The sequence below is a fragment of the Pieris napi genome, chromosome 18, assembly GCF_905475465.1.
Source record: "Pieris napi chromosome 18, ilPieNapi1.2, whole genome shotgun sequence".
Taxonomy (NCBI): Eukaryota; Metazoa; Arthropoda; class Insecta; order Lepidoptera; family Pieridae; genus Pieris; species Pieris napi.
This window is the reverse complement of record NC_062251.1, coordinates 4,707,510-4,726,789: the sequence shown is the minus strand read 5'-3', so window position 1 is coordinate 4,726,789 and position 19,280 is coordinate 4,707,510. Positions and strand designations below refer to the sequence as shown.

The 19,280-nt window shown below is 36.8% G+C and overlaps 2 protein-coding genes and 3 long non-coding RNA genes across 5 annotated transcripts; 3 read left to right on the top strand and 2 right to left on the bottom strand.

Moving 5' to 3' along the window:
* Window positions 1-885: 885 nt before the first annotated feature.
* Window positions 886-1,996, bottom strand: LOC125058418. Its single transcript, XR_007118395.1, has 2 exons — window positions 1,886-1,996; window positions 886-1,085 (listed from the first exon to the last, which is right to left on the bottom strand). It is a non-coding gene; the product is annotated as an uncharacterized LOC125058418 (long non-coding RNA).
* Window positions 1,997-2,163: 167 nt separating this feature from the next.
* LOC125058412 lies at window positions 2,164-4,657 on the top strand. Its single transcript, XR_007118390.1, has 2 exons — window positions 2,164-2,685; window positions 3,421-4,657. It is a non-coding gene; the product is annotated as an uncharacterized LOC125058412 (long non-coding RNA).
* A 2,078-nt stretch (window positions 4,658-6,735) lies between these two features.
* LOC125058413 lies at window positions 6,736-17,668 on the top strand. The gene is made up of 3 exons (XR_007118391.1): window positions 6,736-7,014; window positions 7,237-8,744; window positions 15,212-17,668. It is a non-coding gene; the product is annotated as an uncharacterized LOC125058413 (long non-coding RNA).
* On the top strand, window positions 10,253-12,949 carry LOC125058351 (protein ALP1-like). Its single transcript, XM_047662427.1, has 2 exons — window positions 10,253-10,605; window positions 11,711-12,949. Exons 1-2 carry the CDS (start codon window positions 10,253-10,255, stop codon window positions 12,585-12,587), a joined length of 1,230 nt encoding a protein of 409 aa, XP_047518383.1. The 3' UTR covers window positions 12,588-12,949.
* On the bottom strand, window positions 10,603-13,365 carry LOC125058394. Its single transcript, XM_047662475.1, has 2 exons — window positions 12,947-13,365; window positions 10,603-11,635 (listed from the first exon to the last, which is right to left on the bottom strand). Exons 1-2 carry the CDS (start codon window positions 13,116-13,118, stop codon window positions 11,019-11,021), a joined length of 789 nt encoding a protein of 262 aa, XP_047518431.1. The 5' UTR covers window positions 13,119-13,365; the 3' UTR covers window positions 10,603-11,018.
* Window positions 17,669-19,280: the final 1,612 nt, after the last annotated feature.

Genomic DNA, 19,280 nt, shown 5'->3' with positions numbered 1-19,280 from the left:
TTGTAAACGCGCTACTACTTTGTGGTCTCTTGTATGTTCCATAACCCCGATGTTATTGCCAATAACATAAACCTTATATTAACTCAGTAAAAGTCGATTTTTCATACAATTTTACTAAAACTATGCAATCGCATGGGGCTAACAATACTGAATTCTATTATAATGGTCAAATGTTCCTTAAAACGAATGAACCAAAAATGTTTTGACTACGTATTACCATCAGATGTACTAAGACTTATTGGAACCAACAAATCATACTCATTTAAGAGTAACAGTAATTCACAAACCTCAACCTCAACATCCGGGCAACTTCCTGATAATACCATGATGTCTCAAATTTATAATATTGTGACGAAGACGCGGAGTTAGGTTAGGGTTAACTTATTTAAGTTTTGAATAAAAATTTTTTATTACATAAAATGTACATATGTATTATTAATAATATAATGTTTGACATTGCTTTATAAGAAATGTAGTCACTGAAAGTCATCGTCCTATCATTACCTAACGAGATACTTATCGGGATAGCCCAAAAGGGGGAACTCGTTTATGCGAATAAAGAATATAATACCTAATTTTTTTAGGTTTTTCTTCATACCAAACAAACTTTTATCATCTAGCGACTTCTAGCGACTTTTTAACCTTCGGTCTAGCAACATTTGATTTAATCGAGTTGGCAACACTGTTCGTTTGGTTTATACACGCCTCACTCCTGAGTACCTGACGCCATTACGATTTTCGAGTTTCGACCTTCATCTTTGTTTTCTTATTAATTCTTTATCAAAAGTTATTTTTATTTCAATTTTCAATATTTCAAACCAAAATTGTACTCTCGACGTTTTGTGTTGTGTTTTGTTCACATTTTTTCTTGCTGGTGGTGTTTTAAGTTAGGTTGAGTAAATCTAAGAACTAAGTTGTTCACACACTTTTATTAGGATTATTTTTCATTCCAAGGTTCCCGTGTGATTTGCACAAATTTCTCGTAGTGAACAATTGGAAGTTTGACAATCTCAAACAGCTTATGTTTTGCGTCTTCGTCGTATCTTTTGTACTTCTTCGTCCTTGGTTTTTGGAAGCACAGTAATCTGGAATGAAATATGTTTGGTATGGAATTTCATTTGATAAGCATTTTAGGGTCAATCTTGGTTATTAGATAACATGTTGTATGATGTGACGGCACAGCATTCTTTACTTAAGTATACATTTTTGAAGTTGAAAATGTTTACAAAGCGGCCAGTCAATATAATGGTTTTATCTTGCTTTGTAAGTGACCAAGGGAAATACTCAGAACAGGGGAGAGGTAAGATGTGCAGGGGGAATACTGTATGAATGGGGAAGATAAATATGTACAAAAACAGGGTTATCTTTGAGATGGTTCTTACTTTTCCTTTCCATCAAAACAAACATAAATTTACTATCAATAGAACATAAATAATGAAACAAAACAACTTCTGTTTTGCACAACAGTCTTAACAATACTTTTTTTTTTTCTAAAACCTGTGTTCAAAGACATCTATGGATTCATTAAAAGTATGAACAATACACTGCTCTCTCACTTTTAAGTTAAGAGTAGGTAGATCTTTTGTAACCTGATCCGAAGGGATAAAAGAAAAATCACTTTCCTGCAACAGAAGTGTTGTAATGCATAGCGAAAAGCCAGTGTGAAGAGTGGCTACTACCATAAGAACAATGCTGAGGATGTTTCCTGCTCTAGAGCATCTGTTGAACTTGTCCTTGGGCGATGGTGATGTTCTTTGTTTAGATCTTGCTATTCCAGTCTTTTGTCTTGATTACTTTATACTTCGCTTATTGATTAAGAAACTTGTGACTACTACTTAAATTTTATAGTAAATAAAATGCAACTAAAAGATAATTTGATACTTACTGTCGCCTTGCCTAATTTTGTCGAATTTACAATTACCAATTATTAAATATTGTTAATTGTTTTGTTAATAAATTGTCAAAATATAATTCAATTCACATATTTGCACCTGAGATCAGGATGAACATTGGTAGTGAGCTACGTTGTGTCCTTGACTTTGGCTTAAACTTGTTGTTGGGAGTCTCTTATCTTCTCTAGAAGTATCTTGATGACTGTTTAAAAACTCTCCTGGCAATCTCAAACCATCTGCTGGTCTTACACCGCTTTCTTGTTTAATTGCTGCATATAATCTTTAATAAATCAAAACAAAACATTTACAATAAATGCTCAAAATGCCTGGCTCTGACCATAATACATAATCTGTACCGTCTAATAAAATTCCCAAGTAACCTACGGAATGCACCTCTGTTGTTAGTAACTTGTACTCTAGCAAATTCGAGTTTTTTTCGTAGTTCTTGTTCGCTATTGTTCTCTCTTTGATAAACTATTTCCTTTAATAGCCTCAACGAAAAAAATCTAATGGATTTCAATCGCAATAGGTCCGCCTCGACCAATCCACCGGTTGGGGAGTGCTCGTACAAATGATCTCTCTCTCTCTGCTCGAGCAGTATTAATACAAAATCTGCACCGTCTAATAAAATTCCCACATAACCTACAGAATGCACATCTGTTGTAAGTAACTTGTACTCTAGCAAATTCGAGTTTTTGTCGTAGTTTTCTTGTTCGCTATTGTTCTCTTTTTGATAAACTATTTCCTTTAATAGCCTCAAAGAAAAAAATCTAATGGATTTAAATCGCAATAGGTCCGTCTCGACCAATCCATCGGTTGGGGAGTGCTCGTACAAATGAACTCTCTCTCTCTGCTCGAGCAGTATTAATACAAAATCTGCACCGTCTAATAAAATTCCCACATAACCTACAGAATGCACCTCTGTTCTAAGTAACTTGTACTCTAGCAAATTCGAGTTTTTTTCGTAGTTCTTGTTCGCTATTGTTCTCTTTTTGATATACTATTTCCTTTAACCCTTTATAAGGCAGAAGAAACGACAGGACATGATAAAATAAAAATTTGCGATATGGAAATGTTAGTATCAGTTTTAATATTTTACAAAAAAAAATTTGAAAAGTCAAAAAAAATTATGGTGTCCATTATATGGACAGCACCTTCCTAGGTTTGATGAAAATCAGCAAAACATGGTACTGCACACAGAGCAACTCTGCATCTGACACACTCTATTTTAGATTTTTTGCTGTTGCCTTTGCTGCTGCAGTAGCGGCATCTTCTATACTTTGGCAGTTCACCAGGGAGATGGGTACCAACATCTGCTAGCCTCAAAGTTTCAGGTACACCATAAACAGTCTTTTGCCTGCTGTCAGGGGTTGGTCTTTTTGTGACAAAAGTAGGTAGGCTGTTGATCGTCCTCTTCCTGCTTGTGTAATTGTCTACCAAGTTTCTCCCTAGCATAGTTCGGAACTGTAAATTAGTAACAGGTTAATAGCCTCAACGAAAAAAATCTAATGGATTTTAATCACAATAGGTCCGTCTCGACCAATCCACCGGTTGGGGAGTGCTCGTACAAATGATCTCTCTCTCTGCTCGAGCAGTATTAATACAAAATCTGCACCGTCTAATAAAATTCCCACATAACCTACAGAATGCACCACTGTTGTAAGTAACTTGTACTCTAGCAAATTCGAGTTTTTGTCGTAGTTCTTGTTCGCTATTGTTCTCTTTTTGATAAACTATTTCCTTTAATAGCCTCAAAGAAAAAAATCTAATGGATTTAAATCGCAATAGGTCCGTCTCGACCAATCCACCGGTTGGGGAGTGCTCGTACAAATGATCTCTCTCTCTCTCGTCTACTCGAGCGTAGTGACGATGGGCGCCGTCGTGTTGCAGCCACATTTCTGCTATTATTGCTTCTGGAACTCCAACTTCGTTAAGAATATGGTTTAAATTATTTCGTAAAAAAATTAAATATATAGCACCATTCATGCAGCACCAACTGCTGGCCAATTATACCAGCCCACATGCGTAATCCAAACAGATAGTCGAACCAATAATTTCTTATGATATGGCGGTTCCATCTGGAGTAAAGATTTAGGTTTTGGATATTGAATACTACCATTCTTCTAAAATTTGACTCATCTACCTGTTGATAAATTGATACCTTGTTGATAAATTGCGGATCCTCTGTGTTATCGTAACATCTCTCTGCAATCTCTTGCTCTAGGTTCATAGTCACCGGGCAGCAAAGCTTGCACTCTCTGCACGTGATAGGCAAGATATTTGTTTCTTTTAATCATATGTTGCACCGTCGATCTTGGAATCCCGAGATTACGGGATATTTGGCGTTGACTAATTCAGGATCCAATCTTAATTCTATCAGCACTTCATCGTCATTTTTAAATCGCAGCACCAGACCATCTGTCTGCTCTCGGAGCATGCTGACCGGGTAAGACTCCCTCCATGTACGAAATATGTACGCGCCTAAAGATACTGCAGTCCGTGTATTATTGCCAAAGAATCTTCTTTTTTCATAACATTTTATATTAATATTACTAATCAAATATTAAACAAACTAATACTAATCAACCCAAGGTGACTCTCCACCTCCAGTTCGTATCAGACTAAGGTAGGGGTTAGTGTGGCAAGATGGGGTACTTAAGCTCTAAAGATCAATAATATAAAAAAATGCATAGTGAAACAATTGAAACATAGTGTTCAGCGTTTTTCTTTTTCTGGGCGATGACTTCTAATTTTTGTTTGTAGGGGGAAGACGTGATAGTTGCTATTTTTCCACGCTTTTTAACAACACGAGAGGATTTTTTAGACGTAATGGCTCTCCATATGTCATTTCTGCAACTGAGCAGTTCAGGTCTTCCTTCAGGGCCGACCGCATACCCAGCATTACCAATGGCAACGCTCTAGTCCACGTATCATCGTGGCATGTTAGGGCGGCTTTAAGTTGCCGGTGAACTCGCTCAATCATGCCGTTTGCGCAAGGATGGTAAGCAGTGGTTCTTTTACGCCTTGTGGCAAACCTTAGCATCAGACGATGGAAAAGATCTGACTCGAACTGCGTGCCCTGGTCGGTTGTCAAAACAGCTGGGACACCGAAGCGTGGAATCCATTCACGGGTGAACGTTTCAGCTACTTCCTCAGCGGTGATAGAACACATAGGCCAAGCTTCAGGCCACCTGGTCACTGTATCTATGGCTGTGAGGAGGTAACGTACCCGTTACTGAAAGGGAGAGGACCAACGATGTCAATGTGCACATGTAAAAATCGTCCCGATGGCAACATAAACTCTCCTGTCGGCGCGGAAACGTGTCGCGTAATTTTACTTCGCTGACAAGCCAGACATGAACGAGTCCACTCTCTGCAGTCCTTTCTAACTGATGGCCATTCGTATCGATCGGTCACTAGCCTAGTGGTTGCTCTAACGCCGGCATGACTCAAATGGTGAAACTTGTCAAAAACCGCACGGCGAAAAGGAGGTGTTAAATAGGGACGCCTTTTTCTAGTTGAGACGTCACAAATAATAGAAATATCTGTTCCAGGAATATTAACCTTAGATAGTTGAAGACCTGAGTCAGTTGAAACTAAAATGGTAGAGAGCTCTGGATCAGACTCTTGGGACTTTAAAAGAGCTTCAAAATCTTGTTCAATCGATATTGCCTCTATGCGTGACATTGCGTCAGCTACTACATTTTCTTTTCCATTTACATGTCTGATATCAGTCGTGAATTGAGAAATAAATGAAAGCTGGTTAAGTTGTACCGGGGAAAGGTTTTCTCGGCGCTGGGAAAATGAATAAATCAACGGCGTATGACCCATATAAATAGTGGCATGTTGTGCTTCCAGAATATGTCGAAAATGTTGGATCGCTTCATACACACCAAGCAGTTCATGGTGGTATGCTGGCCAAACTGACTGTCGTGTTGTTAATTTCTTGCTAAAGAAAACGAGTGGCTGCCAACTATCTCCAACCAGCTGCTTTAGACATGCATCTAAGTGATTTGAAGATGCATTTGAGAACCGTCCTGAAGGTGCGTCAACTGCAGGATGAGCCTAGAGAGTAGCTGTTGGAAGGTGATCTTTGCATCGTTCAAAAGCTAGTTCTAATTCTGGCATCCATGGAACTGGTTTAGAGCCTTTTAAATTTGATTCTGTCAAAACGTTAACCAGAGGCGCTTGGAAATCAGCCGCTTTTGGAAGAAATCGTCGAAAAAAATTGACCATTCCTAGAAACTTTCGCTACACCACCCCCCTACGGAGACAAAAACCGTACCATTTATGGGATGTACAATGATAAATTTATGAACCATATCATTTACTAACCATGTGTCAATTAAAGCCTCGACATTTACATTAGTAGCATGAAACTCTGTGAATGAACCGAACTTAATAGTTGACTGAGCTGAATTCACTTCTCCGGGAGTAACGATGAAAGGGGCTGGTAATTTTGACATAACAGGAGACACATGTAATTGATAAGGTATGAACCAATCAAGAGTGAGTGAAGGGAAAAGATCTCTAGCTAAATATAACGTATGCAGGAGTTCCCCACGAGCCAAGTGAACACGCCACGCTTGAAAACCTAACGAACGAGAGGGTCCGACTACTGAATTAGTGAGCGTCACTCCCCTTGCTGCTCGCATAAGGCGATCTCTAGAAGGTAACTCATAAGGACGCAAATCATACATCACTTTATTCGTAGCACCAAACCACTCGGGATGCAAATGAAATGAAGCATAAAACTCTCGCAACGCTCTTGAATATGGTGTCAAATGAGCAACTCGAATAATATTATCATAACCGTCAAAGAAAGAAGTAACTATTAGCTCACTACACGTCTTAATGACTTTCGTCAAACCCCCTGAAGACTTCTCAGATACCGCACGAAGCGTATCGCGCATACTCACTACTTCTTCATAATGCAGGCGTGTCACAAGAAGCTTGTATTATATGCTCAAGTAATATTGAAAGTTGCTGCGAGAAATCACTTTCTAGCGCCAGCTGCTTCATCCCTAATCCACCATCTTCAAAGTCTGAAGGTATATTTAATTGCTATAAGTGGCTCCTCAAAGGGGTCTTTTTTATATTTCTTATTGTTTCGCCGCCATAGGTATTCGTATAAATGATCAGTGAAATTTTCTGTATTATTATAATTATAATTGTCTTTCTTAAAAAATCTCTTAACTGCTCTCCATTGAGACTCGATTCTTTGAGTATGTGTTCCATCTTCAAAAAATACATCTTTAAAAAATTGGTCAGTCAGTGTTTAATTTATAGACATATTTGATAGCTCTAATTAATGGGTCTTTTTTATATTGTTGCGCCGCCATAGGTATTCGTATAAATGATCAGTGAAATTTTCTGTACTATTATAATTATAATTGTCTTTCTTAAAAAATCTCTTAACTGCTCTCCATTGAGACTCGATTCTTTGAGTATGTGTTCCATCTTCAAAAAATACATCTTTAAAAAATTGGTCAGTCAGTGTTTAATTTATAGACATATTTGATAGCTCTAATTAATGGGTCTTTTTTATATTGTTGCGCCGCCATAGGTATTCGTATAAATGATCAGTGAAATTTTCTGTACTATTATAATTATAATTGTCTTTCTTAAAAAATCTCTTAACTGCTCTCCATTGAGACTCGATTCTTTGAGTATGTGTTCCATCTTCAAAAAATACATCTTTAAAAAATTGGTCAGTCAGTGTTTAATTTATAGACATATTTGATAGCTCTAATTAATGGGTCTTTTTTATATTTTATATTGTTTCGCCGCCATAGGTATTCGTATAAATGATCAGTGAAATTTTCTGTACTATTATAATTATAATTGTCTTTCTTAAAAAATCTCTTAACTGCTCTCCATTGAGACTCGATTCTTTGAGTATGTGTTCCATCTTCAAAAAATACATCTTCAAAAAATACATCTTTAAAAAATTGGTCAGTCAGTGTTTAATTTATAGACATATTTGATAGCTCTAATTAATGGGTCTTTTTTATATTTTATATTGTTTCGCCGCCATAGGTATTCGTATAAATGATCAGTGAAATTTTCTGTATTATTATAATTATAATTGTCTTTCTTAAAAAATCTCTTAACTGCTCTCCATTGAGACTCGATTCTTTGAGTATGTGTTCCATCTTCAGCCACAAAGGGGTTGTCTGGATCAGAGTGGTTGACCTTCTTATGAAGGTATCCATGCTCAGACAAGCAATCATATGCTCGCCAGAAGTCAGTGTGGATGGTCGTGCCAACTTCTACGTGTTTCTGTATTAGGGGAACTAATACTTCCGCTGAGCGAATATTATCTGAGCACACTTCCAATCTCAGATCTTCTGAATTGTCTTCAATCATACCAAGGACCCAATGGCCCTCAATATGTCGTCCTACAACAATTAAAGAATTAAAATAACACTCTAGGGGTAAAACAGACTTGTAACACAATCAATGTTGTCATTAATGCGGACCTAACATAACCAAAATCTAGTTTACATGTAGATAAATAATAATTAATGTAACAGTTAACATGTAGTAAAGATATTTTGCACTTTATCACTGTTCACACAGGTTATTTAAAAAAAAAATTAATATACTACCCTAAGATGATGATCGTCCTCAAAAGCCGGTCTAGCAAGCGTTGTGCTTGTAGACGGTTCAGGTTCAGTACCACACCCATGTCCACTATTTTTAGACGCCATTACACGGAATTTGAAAATGATCGCAAGAAATCTGTATATAAAGCCAAGTTTTAAAAAAATGCTAATAAAATAACGCACATTCACGTAAAAAGTAACGGCTTTTTAACGGATATTTTGCACTTTATCACTGTTCACACAGGTTATTTTAAAAAAATATTAAAATACTAACCTAAGATGATGATCGTCCTCAGAAGCCGGTCTAGCAAGCGTTGTGCTTGTAGACGGTTCAGGTTCAGTACCACACCCATGTCCACTATTTTAAGACGCCATTACACGAAAAGTAAACGTAAAAAGTAACGGCTTTTTAACGGATATTTTGCACTTTATCACTGTTCACACAGGTTATTTAAAAAAAATATTAATATACTAACCTAAGATGATGATCGTCCTCAAAAGCCGGTCTAGCAAGCGTTGTGCTTGTAGACGGTTCAGGTTCAGTACCACACCCATGTCCACTATTTTGAGACGCCATTACACGAAAAGTAAACGTAAAAAGTAACGGCTTTTTAACGGATATTTTGCACTTTATCACTGTTCACACAGGTTATTTAAAAAAAATATTAATATACTAACCTAAGATGATGATCGTCCTCAAAAGCCGGTCTAGCAAGCGTTGTGCTTGTAGACGGTTCAGGTTCAGTACCACACCCATGTCCACTATTTTTAGACGCCATTAAACGACTAAAACCACCAGGGCTCAATACATAGCCATAGCACGTGTAGAGCAGTAAAAAAGAAAAAGAAATTAACAAATGAAATGAAAGCAAAATTAGCAATATAGCAAAATAAAAAATTGCTCAGTCAGTGTTTAATTTATAGACATATTTGATAGCTCTAAGTAGTCTAAGTATTGGGTCTTTTTTATATTTTGTATTGTTTCGCCGCCACAAATATTCATAGACATGATCTGAAAAAAATTTCAGTGTTATTATAATTATCTTTTTAAAAAAATCTTTTTACTGCCCTCCTCTATGACTCAATTCTTTGAGTATTGGTCCCATCTTCAGCTTCAAACGGGGTGTCAGGATCTGAATGATTAACTTTTTGATGTTTGTACCCATGGTCTGGCAGACAATCACATGCTTTCCAGAAGTCAGTTTGAATGGTAGTACCGACTTCAACATGTTTTTGAATAAGAGGAAGTAATACATCAGCTGACCGAATATTATCTGGGCACAATTCCAATCTCAAATCTTCAGATTTGTCTTCTATCATACCAAGGACCCAATAGCCCTCAATGTCGTCCTACAACAATTAAAGAATAAGTTAATAAGCTTAATGAGTTAAATAAATTTTGTAGATGTGATAATAATAGGGTTATTGGACAGCTCTGGTTTTTAAATTACACTCTAGGAGTAAGCGCTGGTTCGGACATGCGGGAATCGCGCGTTTAAGAATCGCGCTGTTTGAAACCGCAAAATTGTGATGCTAATCAGACACCGCAGTTGGTATGCGATTTTCGTGCGGGTATAGCGTCAGTTTCAAAATGGAGATCGACGAAGAAGTGTGTGTGTTACTGTGGTTGCTCCTTAAAAAAAAGAAAAAGGCGGTATTGGGTGCATCCAGTATAGGCTGCCTACGCACTGGCGACCATAGACGCGGCCAGGCCGCCGCGGCCATGGTCGCCGGTGCGTAGGCAAGCGCGACATGTGGACGGCCGAAAAATTTGCAGTCGACTTCCAAGGATGTGTCAAGATGGACGTGCAGAAGATAATCACGCTAACTGTGCTTGTGTATTTACTACGAAAACGAAAACGGAAGATTTCACGTAAAAGACAGTTTTGGGTGCATCCATTACTTTGCGAGAGAAAGACTAAAGGATTATATTATACTTATTTTTTGGATTTAAAAATGTATGAGAAGAGATTCTTTAATTACATGAGAATGTCAACGAATACTTTTAACCTGTTACTGGATACAATAAAACCAAAAATTACTGGAACTGGTAACAACTATCGGAAATGCATTCCAGCAGAAGAAAAATTAGTAATAACAATAAGGTAAGCTTTTTCTTTTTTAAATACAGAATGTTTAAAAAATACGTGATATATTTTAAAGGATGTTTCGGAATGGAGTATTGTGTACAGGAAAAATAAAAATAATGTGATAGGGCCTTTTTTTTACTTAAACTGCTAAACGGATTTTTTTGTAAATTTGAATTATACAAGACTTGATTCTGAATCACCCTAAACCACCACTGTTGCGTTTTTCACAACAACCTGTATAATTCATTGACCAAGGTTTTGCCACTTTAAAAAATTTATGAACTATTGTTCAGTAGTATTCTACTTTACGACTTTGAAAAGGAGAGGAAAAGGGCTTGCTTATAACATGTTTTTAAATATTAAAAAACTGAAGTAGATAATCAAATTATTTGTATTTTCATAACTTAAAAAATGGCAATTGTGAACAATTAATCATTCAAATTGGGAAATAGGTCTATCATTTCTGAATTTTGAGAAATATCAGAATAATGAGTATGAGTATCGCTGTAATTTGAATCATCTGATATCCTGTTGGTAGTAGAATAACCTGAATAACTCGGTCGATTTGTAGGTGTACAGTTCGGTTGGTATTTTTCTATAATTTCCATGATTTCCATTTTCGCTTTGGTCTTCATTGCAGCAGGGATTGTTTGAAATCTTTCGAGGAGGGATAAAAGAAACAGTCTGTCACAATTTGAATCATTCTGTGTAGTCGCTATGGTCTTATGCAGAACTGAAATTAGAGGGTCTGTATCGGATTCTTCGTTTGGTATTTTTTTCTTCCTTTTTGTTCTAAGCGACTTTGATGCAGACTGTTGAGTCTCAAGATCAGAAGATCTTGCACTTTCATTTTCTTGACTTGCCTCTTCGAGACTATTTTCTGTTGCGTTTGTGTCCAGCACTGATTTCAAAAACAGTAATTGGTTGAAATAGGTGTATTGTGATTTACGTTTTGCAGCAGAACCACTTTTGACATCTTTAAGACGGCGCAGCTCTCTTGTGAAACAGTCTCTAAGGTTTTTCCATCTTTTTTGGAGAGTAATGCCTGTAAATCAATAAATAAATGTAGTACATATTACAAAACTAATATTATGTTTATTAATGTGAATTTTATTTTCAGGTATTTGGCTACTGGGTGTTCTTTATCTCATATAAGTCATGAATACCGTATAGGGCTTCCTACAGTATCGGAAATAGTATTTGATGTTTGTGAAGCAATATGGGAGATATTAAAACCAATTGTGATGCCACAATTGACCAGAGATAAGTGGATTCAAACGGCTGAAGGTTTTCAAAAATACGCCCAATTTCCTAATTGCATCGGAGCCATCGACGGCAAGCACATTAGAGTTATCAAACCACAACATTCGGGATCTCTTTATTACAATTACAAGAATTATTTTTCAATCGTGTTACTTGCAATATGTGATGTAAATTATAAATTTCTTTACGTAGATATTGGAGCATACGGCAAATGCAGTGATTCGTCAATTTACAAAGACTCTGTATTTTATCATAGGCTTTTAAATAATGATCTCGATATTCCGAGCAATAACCCCATCAAAGAAAATGGCCAATCAATGCCGTTCGTTTTAGTGGGTGATGAGGCGTTTTCACTATCGGAACATATGATGCGACCGTATGCTGGGAGAAACTTGAATAATGTAAAGACTAATTTTAATTATCGACTATCCCGTGCCCGCCGCTATATTGAATGTACATTTGGAATATTAGCCAATAAATGGCAGATTCTTCACCGACCCCTAAACGTCAAGAAAGAATTTGCAGTTGTGATTATAAAAGCTCTATGTGTGCTTCATAATTTTGTGCGAGAAAGAGACGGATATGATTTCAAGGACACGTTAACTGTACCAGAGGCTTTATTAGAAATACCTGCATGTTTACCTAATAGAGCAAATAGAACATCAACCGAATATCGAGATATATTCGCAAACTACTTCAGTACCGATGGTCGCTTGCCCTGGCACAATTTGTAAATATATGGGTGCTCGCCGCGAGCCGCCATTGCGCGCCGTAAACAAAATGGCGTCGAACGCACATGCGGTATGAGTAATCTTTTTAAAAAGTTATTCCAATCATTACGAAAACCTGGGAAATTTTAGCAAATAATTGTCAAAACTCATGTGCAAAGCGAAAAATAGTAGAAATAAAATAGTTATACTTTTGACAATTACCTATTTGCTAAAATTTCTTAGATTTTGAATGAACGGAACAACTTTAAAAAAAAATCACTCATGTCACATATACGTGTCGAATGCTACTACAGCACCTGCTGCGTTTATTGTAGTTCATCGCATTATTAATTTACTTAGGCATAATAAAATAAAATACTAACCAAGTTCTGCCTTTTCTTTATCTTCCATGGATTCACCGCCAAATATATCGACCACTTCAAGCCACAACTGCCGCTTAACATCTTTATTGGAGTAATCATTTGATGCTAAATCCCATAAACCTCTTCTATTTTCAACTTCAATTATGAACCTTTCCGTGTCGAAATTGGCCATTGTAAAATAATCACTCTGTAGCTAGCTACACGTCTGGTCGCCGCGGCCGATGCGGTAGCACTGATGAATTTTAATACAGAAGTGATGTTCTCGACGGCCACGATTGGTCGCTGGTCGCGTGGCATCAAATTGGACGCCGCGGCCAACGGTGGCCGCTGGTCGCTGGCCGCTAAGTGCGTAGGGGCTATAGCGATTGCCATATAAAGTCCAGAATTCACTGGCCGCCGCGGCTAGGTCGCGGCGACCATGGTCGCCAGTGCGTAGGAGGCCATAAGTGACCGACTAGTACATGGTCAGTTCGTAACGTTATATCCCAATTTCAGAATGTATGATAACAAATTGTTTGACTATTTGAGAATCAAATCTTTTGATGAACTAATTGAACTGATCAGGCAAGATATTTCAAGCTCTGAAACGCATTTGAGGCCAAGCGTGTCACCGGAAGAGAAACTCGTAATAACTTTAAGGTTTAATTTTGTTCTTCAAAATCAGCATAAATATTCTCTATAATAGTAGACGACTGAGAGCCAGAACATAATTGCGATGGTGACGGTGACGGAATAACAGGAGGAGATGATCCAGATGTAAAATATCCTTGCTGGCTTGTATACTGTTGTCCATGTCCTTGCCAATACATAGGTGTGATCTGCTGAGTATTGTAGCGTACAGGGGGCGGTAAGATTTGTCCTTTTTGTATTACTTGAAGTAATTCAATTTTTGTCGCTAAACGCCTATTTTCTGGCGCTTTTTTGATTTCTTTGAATAACGATAAGCAAAAGAGTTTGTCGTCATCTTGTTTGGCAATACTATTGTCTTGAAATTCATCCTGGAATTTTTTTCGTGACTCGATGCTTTTTTCTATTAAAACAGCTATTTTTTCTTCTGGCACTCGTGTTTTCTTTCGTTTAGGAGGACGTATTTCAGTGGCTTCGGTTACATTGGCGCTTAGTTGACTTGTCTCCTCACTTTGCCTTTCATTCTGTTCTTCAATATTAGTCGTAGTGTCGGTAACGATTCGAAAACGATGCGCCCAAATTTGGGGTTGCGGGGGGTGAGGAGGGGGGGGGGAAGTGGTGTAGTAATCACCCCCCACAAATTTTGCGCGCTGGAAACAAAAATATTTTTTTTTTTTTACCTGGGGAAACCCACTTACGGGCCCCCACGCCTGGGCAAGTGTGTGAATGGCGCGAGGAGTGTGGGGGTAAAAAGGTCGTAAAATGCGATGACCCCATACCCACTAATACCACCAGGGCCCAATCCATAATGCATGTAGGGCCGGGTCGTGGTAGTAGCCAGTAGGCCTCTATCCACTTCAACAGCTCTTCAGCAGTAGTAAATGAAAAAAAAAAAAAAAAACAAATGTAAGCAAAACAAAATAGCAAAATAAGCAGTATAGCATAATAAACAGTATAAGCAAAATAAGCAGTATAGCAAAGTGTTATTTTAATTTATAGATATATTTAATTGCTATAAGTAGCTCCTCAAAGGGGTCTTTTTTATATGTATTTCTTATTGTTTCGCCGCCATAGGTATTCGTATAAATGATCAGTGAAATTTTCTGTATTATTATAATTATAATTGTCTTTCTTAAAAAATCTCTTAACTGCTCTCCATTGAGACTCGATTCTTTGAGTATGTGTTCCATCTTCAGCCACAAAGGGGTTGTCTGGATCAGAGTGGTTGACCTTCTTATGAAGGTATCCATGCTCAGACAGGCAATCATATGCTCGCCAGAAGACAGTGTGGATGGTCGTGCCAACTTCTATGTGTTTCTGTATTAGAGGAGCTAATACTTCCGCTGAGCGAATATTATCTGAGCACACTTCCAATCTCAGATCTTCTGAATTGTCTTCAATCATACCAAGGACCCCATGGCCCTCAATATGTCGTCCCACAACAATTAAAGAATTAAAATAACACTCTAGGGGTAAAACAGACTTGTAACACATCAGTTGGGTAAAACTTGTAACACAATCAATGTTGTCATTAATGCGGACCTAACATAACCAAAATCAAGTTTACATGTAGATAAATAATAATGCAACAGTTAACATGTAGTAAAGATATTTTGCACGTTATCACTGTTCACACAGGTTATTTAAAAAAAATATTAATATACTAACCTAAGATGATGATCGTCCTCAAAAGCCGGTCTAGCAAGCGTTGTGCTTGTAGACGGTTCAGGTTCAGTACCACACCCATGTCCACTATTTTTAGACGCCATTACACGAAAAGTAAACGTAAAAAGTAACGGCTTTTTAACGGATATTTTGCACTTTATCACTGTTCACACAGGTTATTTAAAAAAAATATTAATATACTAACCTAAGATGATGATCGTCCTCAAAAGCCGGTCTAGCAAGCGTTGTGCTTGTAGACGGTTCAGGTTCAGTACCACACCCATGTCCACTATTTTGAGACGCCATTACACGAAAAGTAAACGTAAAAAGTAACGGCTTTTTAACGGATATTTTGCACTTTATCACTGTTCACACAGGTTATTTAAAAAAAATATTAATATACTAACCTAAGATGATGATCGTCCTCAAAAGCCGGTCTAGCAAGCGTTGTGCTTGTAGACGGTTCAGGTTCAGTACCACACCCATGTCCACTATTTTTAGACGCCATTACACGAAAATTGCTGAATTTAACTAAAATCTATATTACCAAGCAAAATACAAAACTTAGAACAGCTATACCTCCCGAAGAAAGGCTGACCGTTACAATAAGGTAAGATAAATATTAAGTAAGTATATGAAATGAAACAAATTATTGATTAATTACTTAAGTATATTAACTTTTTATTGAATAAAATTATCATTTTTAATTTTTTATTGAATTAAATTGCTGCAACATTTCCTCTGTTATCTCAATTAACTGAACCTATTCTGAAATATTTTGTCTATTTCCTCAATTGAGTGTGCTGTTACAGTTTCAGTTGATTGGATTGGACGTATTTGAGTTTCAATAGATTCTGCTGTCTGTATGGTCGGATAGGAGCTTGCACTGTTTGAATTCGTAGTATATCCTTGGTACACCGGCGGTGACACATCTCCTGTAGGTATGCTATATGTTGTAGGTGATTGTTCGTATGTACTATAGCCAGGATGGTTGTAAGAATACGTTTGACTATGTTAAATGAGTTACAATATTTGATTTTGTAAATCAAATTCATCACTTCGATTCTGAACTCACAATTTTGTCTTTCATTTAGGCTCTTAATTTGAGGAAGTAAAGAAAGTAAAAATTTCGTGTCGGCATCTTCTTCGGCTGCTTTAGGTGACTGTTGCTTTTTGTTCATTGCTGTAATTAAACTCTGTTGAAAGGCTGTCATTTTAGGTCTTTTTTTCCTTTGAGAGGTCCTTGAAACTTCTTCAGTTTGAGGTGGTATAAAATTCTCAGTTACAGTTTCTTGTGCGTTTGCATTTCTTGGTTGAGTGTTTATTTTATTTCATCACAAGAATTTTCATTTTGGTCATTATCGCCTGCCGGAGCGCTTATGTTCCCCGATGAGACCCGAGACTCTTTCACCACATCCAAGAATCGCAGCAATGCAATGTACGAGTTTTTACGTTTCTTAGGGGCAGCACTTCCACTTCTTGTATTATCTTGTTTTTTTTCTTTTACGTAATAATCTCTTAAGTGCTTCCATTTCTTTTGAAGTTCATCCACTGTAAAATTAAATAGTATAAGTACAATAAAATAACTATAATTTATCTATACCACATATATGCCACATATGGAAAATCCGCTTCGTTGACCATCTCAAGACTACATTAAACTATGTTTTCACATAGTGTATTATGCCTGCATTACGGATGTTATAATCCGAAAATCCTATATTGTGGGTGTTATGACTCGAAGGTCCTGTATTGTGAGTGTTATCAGTATTGTGTCGTGAAGAACCAGCATAGAAATTAGTTTGTTCCTTGATTTCTTGTAATTCAAATTCAGACACCATGTTGAATATTCTAGACTTCAGAACAGATTGTTGTAACGATTTAATTTTTTTACAGTTTTTGCAATGCTCGAAAAAAACATGTCGATCTCATCATCCTTATTGGTATCTTTTTCTTTAAGTAAATATTGTTAAAGTTGAGCTGATGCTGGAGTACATTCTTGAGTCCCTTTGAATCGCTTTCTTTTAGGTATGTGCGGAAACAAATGAGAGTTTCCTGACATATTTGTTGAAGCAGATTCTGTTCGGTGGGTAATATTAACTTCTGGGTCATTCGATAACATGAAAGAATCATCGTGATTAGACACGTAACCTTTTAGAATATAAGCCTAATATATGTAGGTACATACCCATAGACTTAGTATTTATACTGGCGTATAGACGAACTGGCAGCTCGATAAAGCGTGACTAATTTTGATTTGTCAGTGTGCATTAGCTAGTGATGTACCTTTTACTTTGGAGGACTATCGATAATTTATTGAAGTTAGATGTTCGACCCTTGGAGAAAGTTGTTCCATACACTGTTTTTGTCCAGATTATAATTATGACATTATGTAAAAAAAAATGCATTAATAAAAAAAACATCTTTTTTCATTGCTTCTTAATTTATTGACCTTTAAACAGAACAATCTTATTAAACTGGTTCCTTACAGTTTCCTTTCCTAAATTATTAAATTTACATTCATACTTAAGTCGAATGTCAAAGTAAATTTCTATAACGTATTTCATTATTAAATACCTATGACCACTTAAAATATCTCGGTCCAAATTGTGGTTTTCCAAACTCGAAAATAAGCCGGAATTATCTTCTAATAAAGGGTTTTTCAACAAGAACTTTGTTTTCTAAAACAAAATAAAACAAAGAATTTAGAGGAAAATGAATAAAATTTTTATTGTATTACAAAGAGAAAAGTTTGGCAATTATGAATGAAAAATGATATCTGGCAAATGTCCACCACGACCACGCTGACAGATGTTGATTCTTTCATCAAAATTTTTAATCACTTTTTGGCAAAATGGAGGGTCTATTTCGTTAATGACATCACGGATTTTGAGTTTTAAGGCTGCAATCGATTCGATTGGCTCCGTATAGACTCTGTCTTTAACATAGCCCCACAAAAAATAATCCAGTGGTGTTAAATCACACGATCTGGCTGGCCACTTAACAGCTGAATTTCGCGAAATTATGCGCTCGGGAAATTTGGTTTGCAATAAATTGATCGTTTCATTGGCTGTGTGACATGTGGCACCGTCCTGTTGAAACCACATTTCAGTGATATCCATGTCATCAATAATATGCCAAAATTTAGTGGTTAACATCTCGCGATACCGTGATCCATTGACTGTTACCGCATTTCCAGCCTCATCTTCGAAAAAAAACGGCCCAATCACGCCTCCAGACCACATAGTGCACCACACAGTAACACGTTGAAGAAGTACCGCTTTGCAAATTGTAGATTTCCCAATAGCTTGAGTGATTTTTTTATTTTCACGAATAAATTTTTCTATTTTTAGACAAAGTTGTATCACATCTTTTGAAGGGTATGTTAAAAAGCCTTGATCAGCCTTAGATGAAAAGTCTCTTTTGTTTATGAAGGATTCTTGGCTACGACATTGACGGGAGGACTGTAACGCATTGCAGCACTCTTCGCAAGAAATTTTAATTTTTATTTTTTTTACGACAAACCCTGCTATATACTCTACGACATTTTTTATAGTTTTTGATAGTGTGTCTTCATTGTGAGGTATATATAAGTCATCAAAATCATTTTCTTTTTCGGTTTCTTGAGATAATGAAAACTCCTTTGTTATTTTATTATATGTCAAAGATGTATTAATTTGCTGGTCAGTAGTCAATTTTGAGTTCGATAGAATTGTTATATCTTCTAAAGCCAGGCAGTTGCCACTTTCGGAAGTTTTTATTTCAGTGTGACAAAGCAAACGCTTGTATGCAGACATATAACTTCTAAGGGTCGGGTTATTATTAAATCCACCACGAGATCTAACAGAACTGAAAAAAACTTCGAGGTGGTCCTGAGATAATTTATAAAAAGTTCTCACATGGCCAATCTCCTTTCCGTCCTGTTTGTTAACCTTTTCACATAGTCGTACAGAATCATCTGAACTTCTTCTAAGCTCTCTTTCATGAGCAGATAACGTTGCCTTTTAAGCAGACTTCCACACTTAAAGATTCCTTTTTCCAG

Excerpts from the sequence above, each read along its gene's own strand:
- LOC125058394 (XM_047662475.1), bottom strand. The coding sequence starts at position 13,118 with ATGGCCAATTTCGACACGGAAAGGTTCATAATTGAAGTTGAAAATAGA. Across the intron at positions 11,636-12,946 it reads TAAAGAAAAGGCAGAACTTG|GCATTACTCTCCAAAAAAGA; the intron begins GTTAGTATTTTA and ends ATTGATTTACAG.
- LOC125058351 (XM_047662427.1), top strand. The coding sequence starts at position 10,253 with ATGTGGACGGCCGAAAAATTTGCAGTCGACTTCCAAGGATGTGTCAAG. Across the intron at positions 10,606-11,710 it reads AAATTAGTAATAACAATAAG|GTATTTGGCTACTGGGTGTT; the intron begins GTAAGCTTTTTC and ends TTTTATTTTCAG.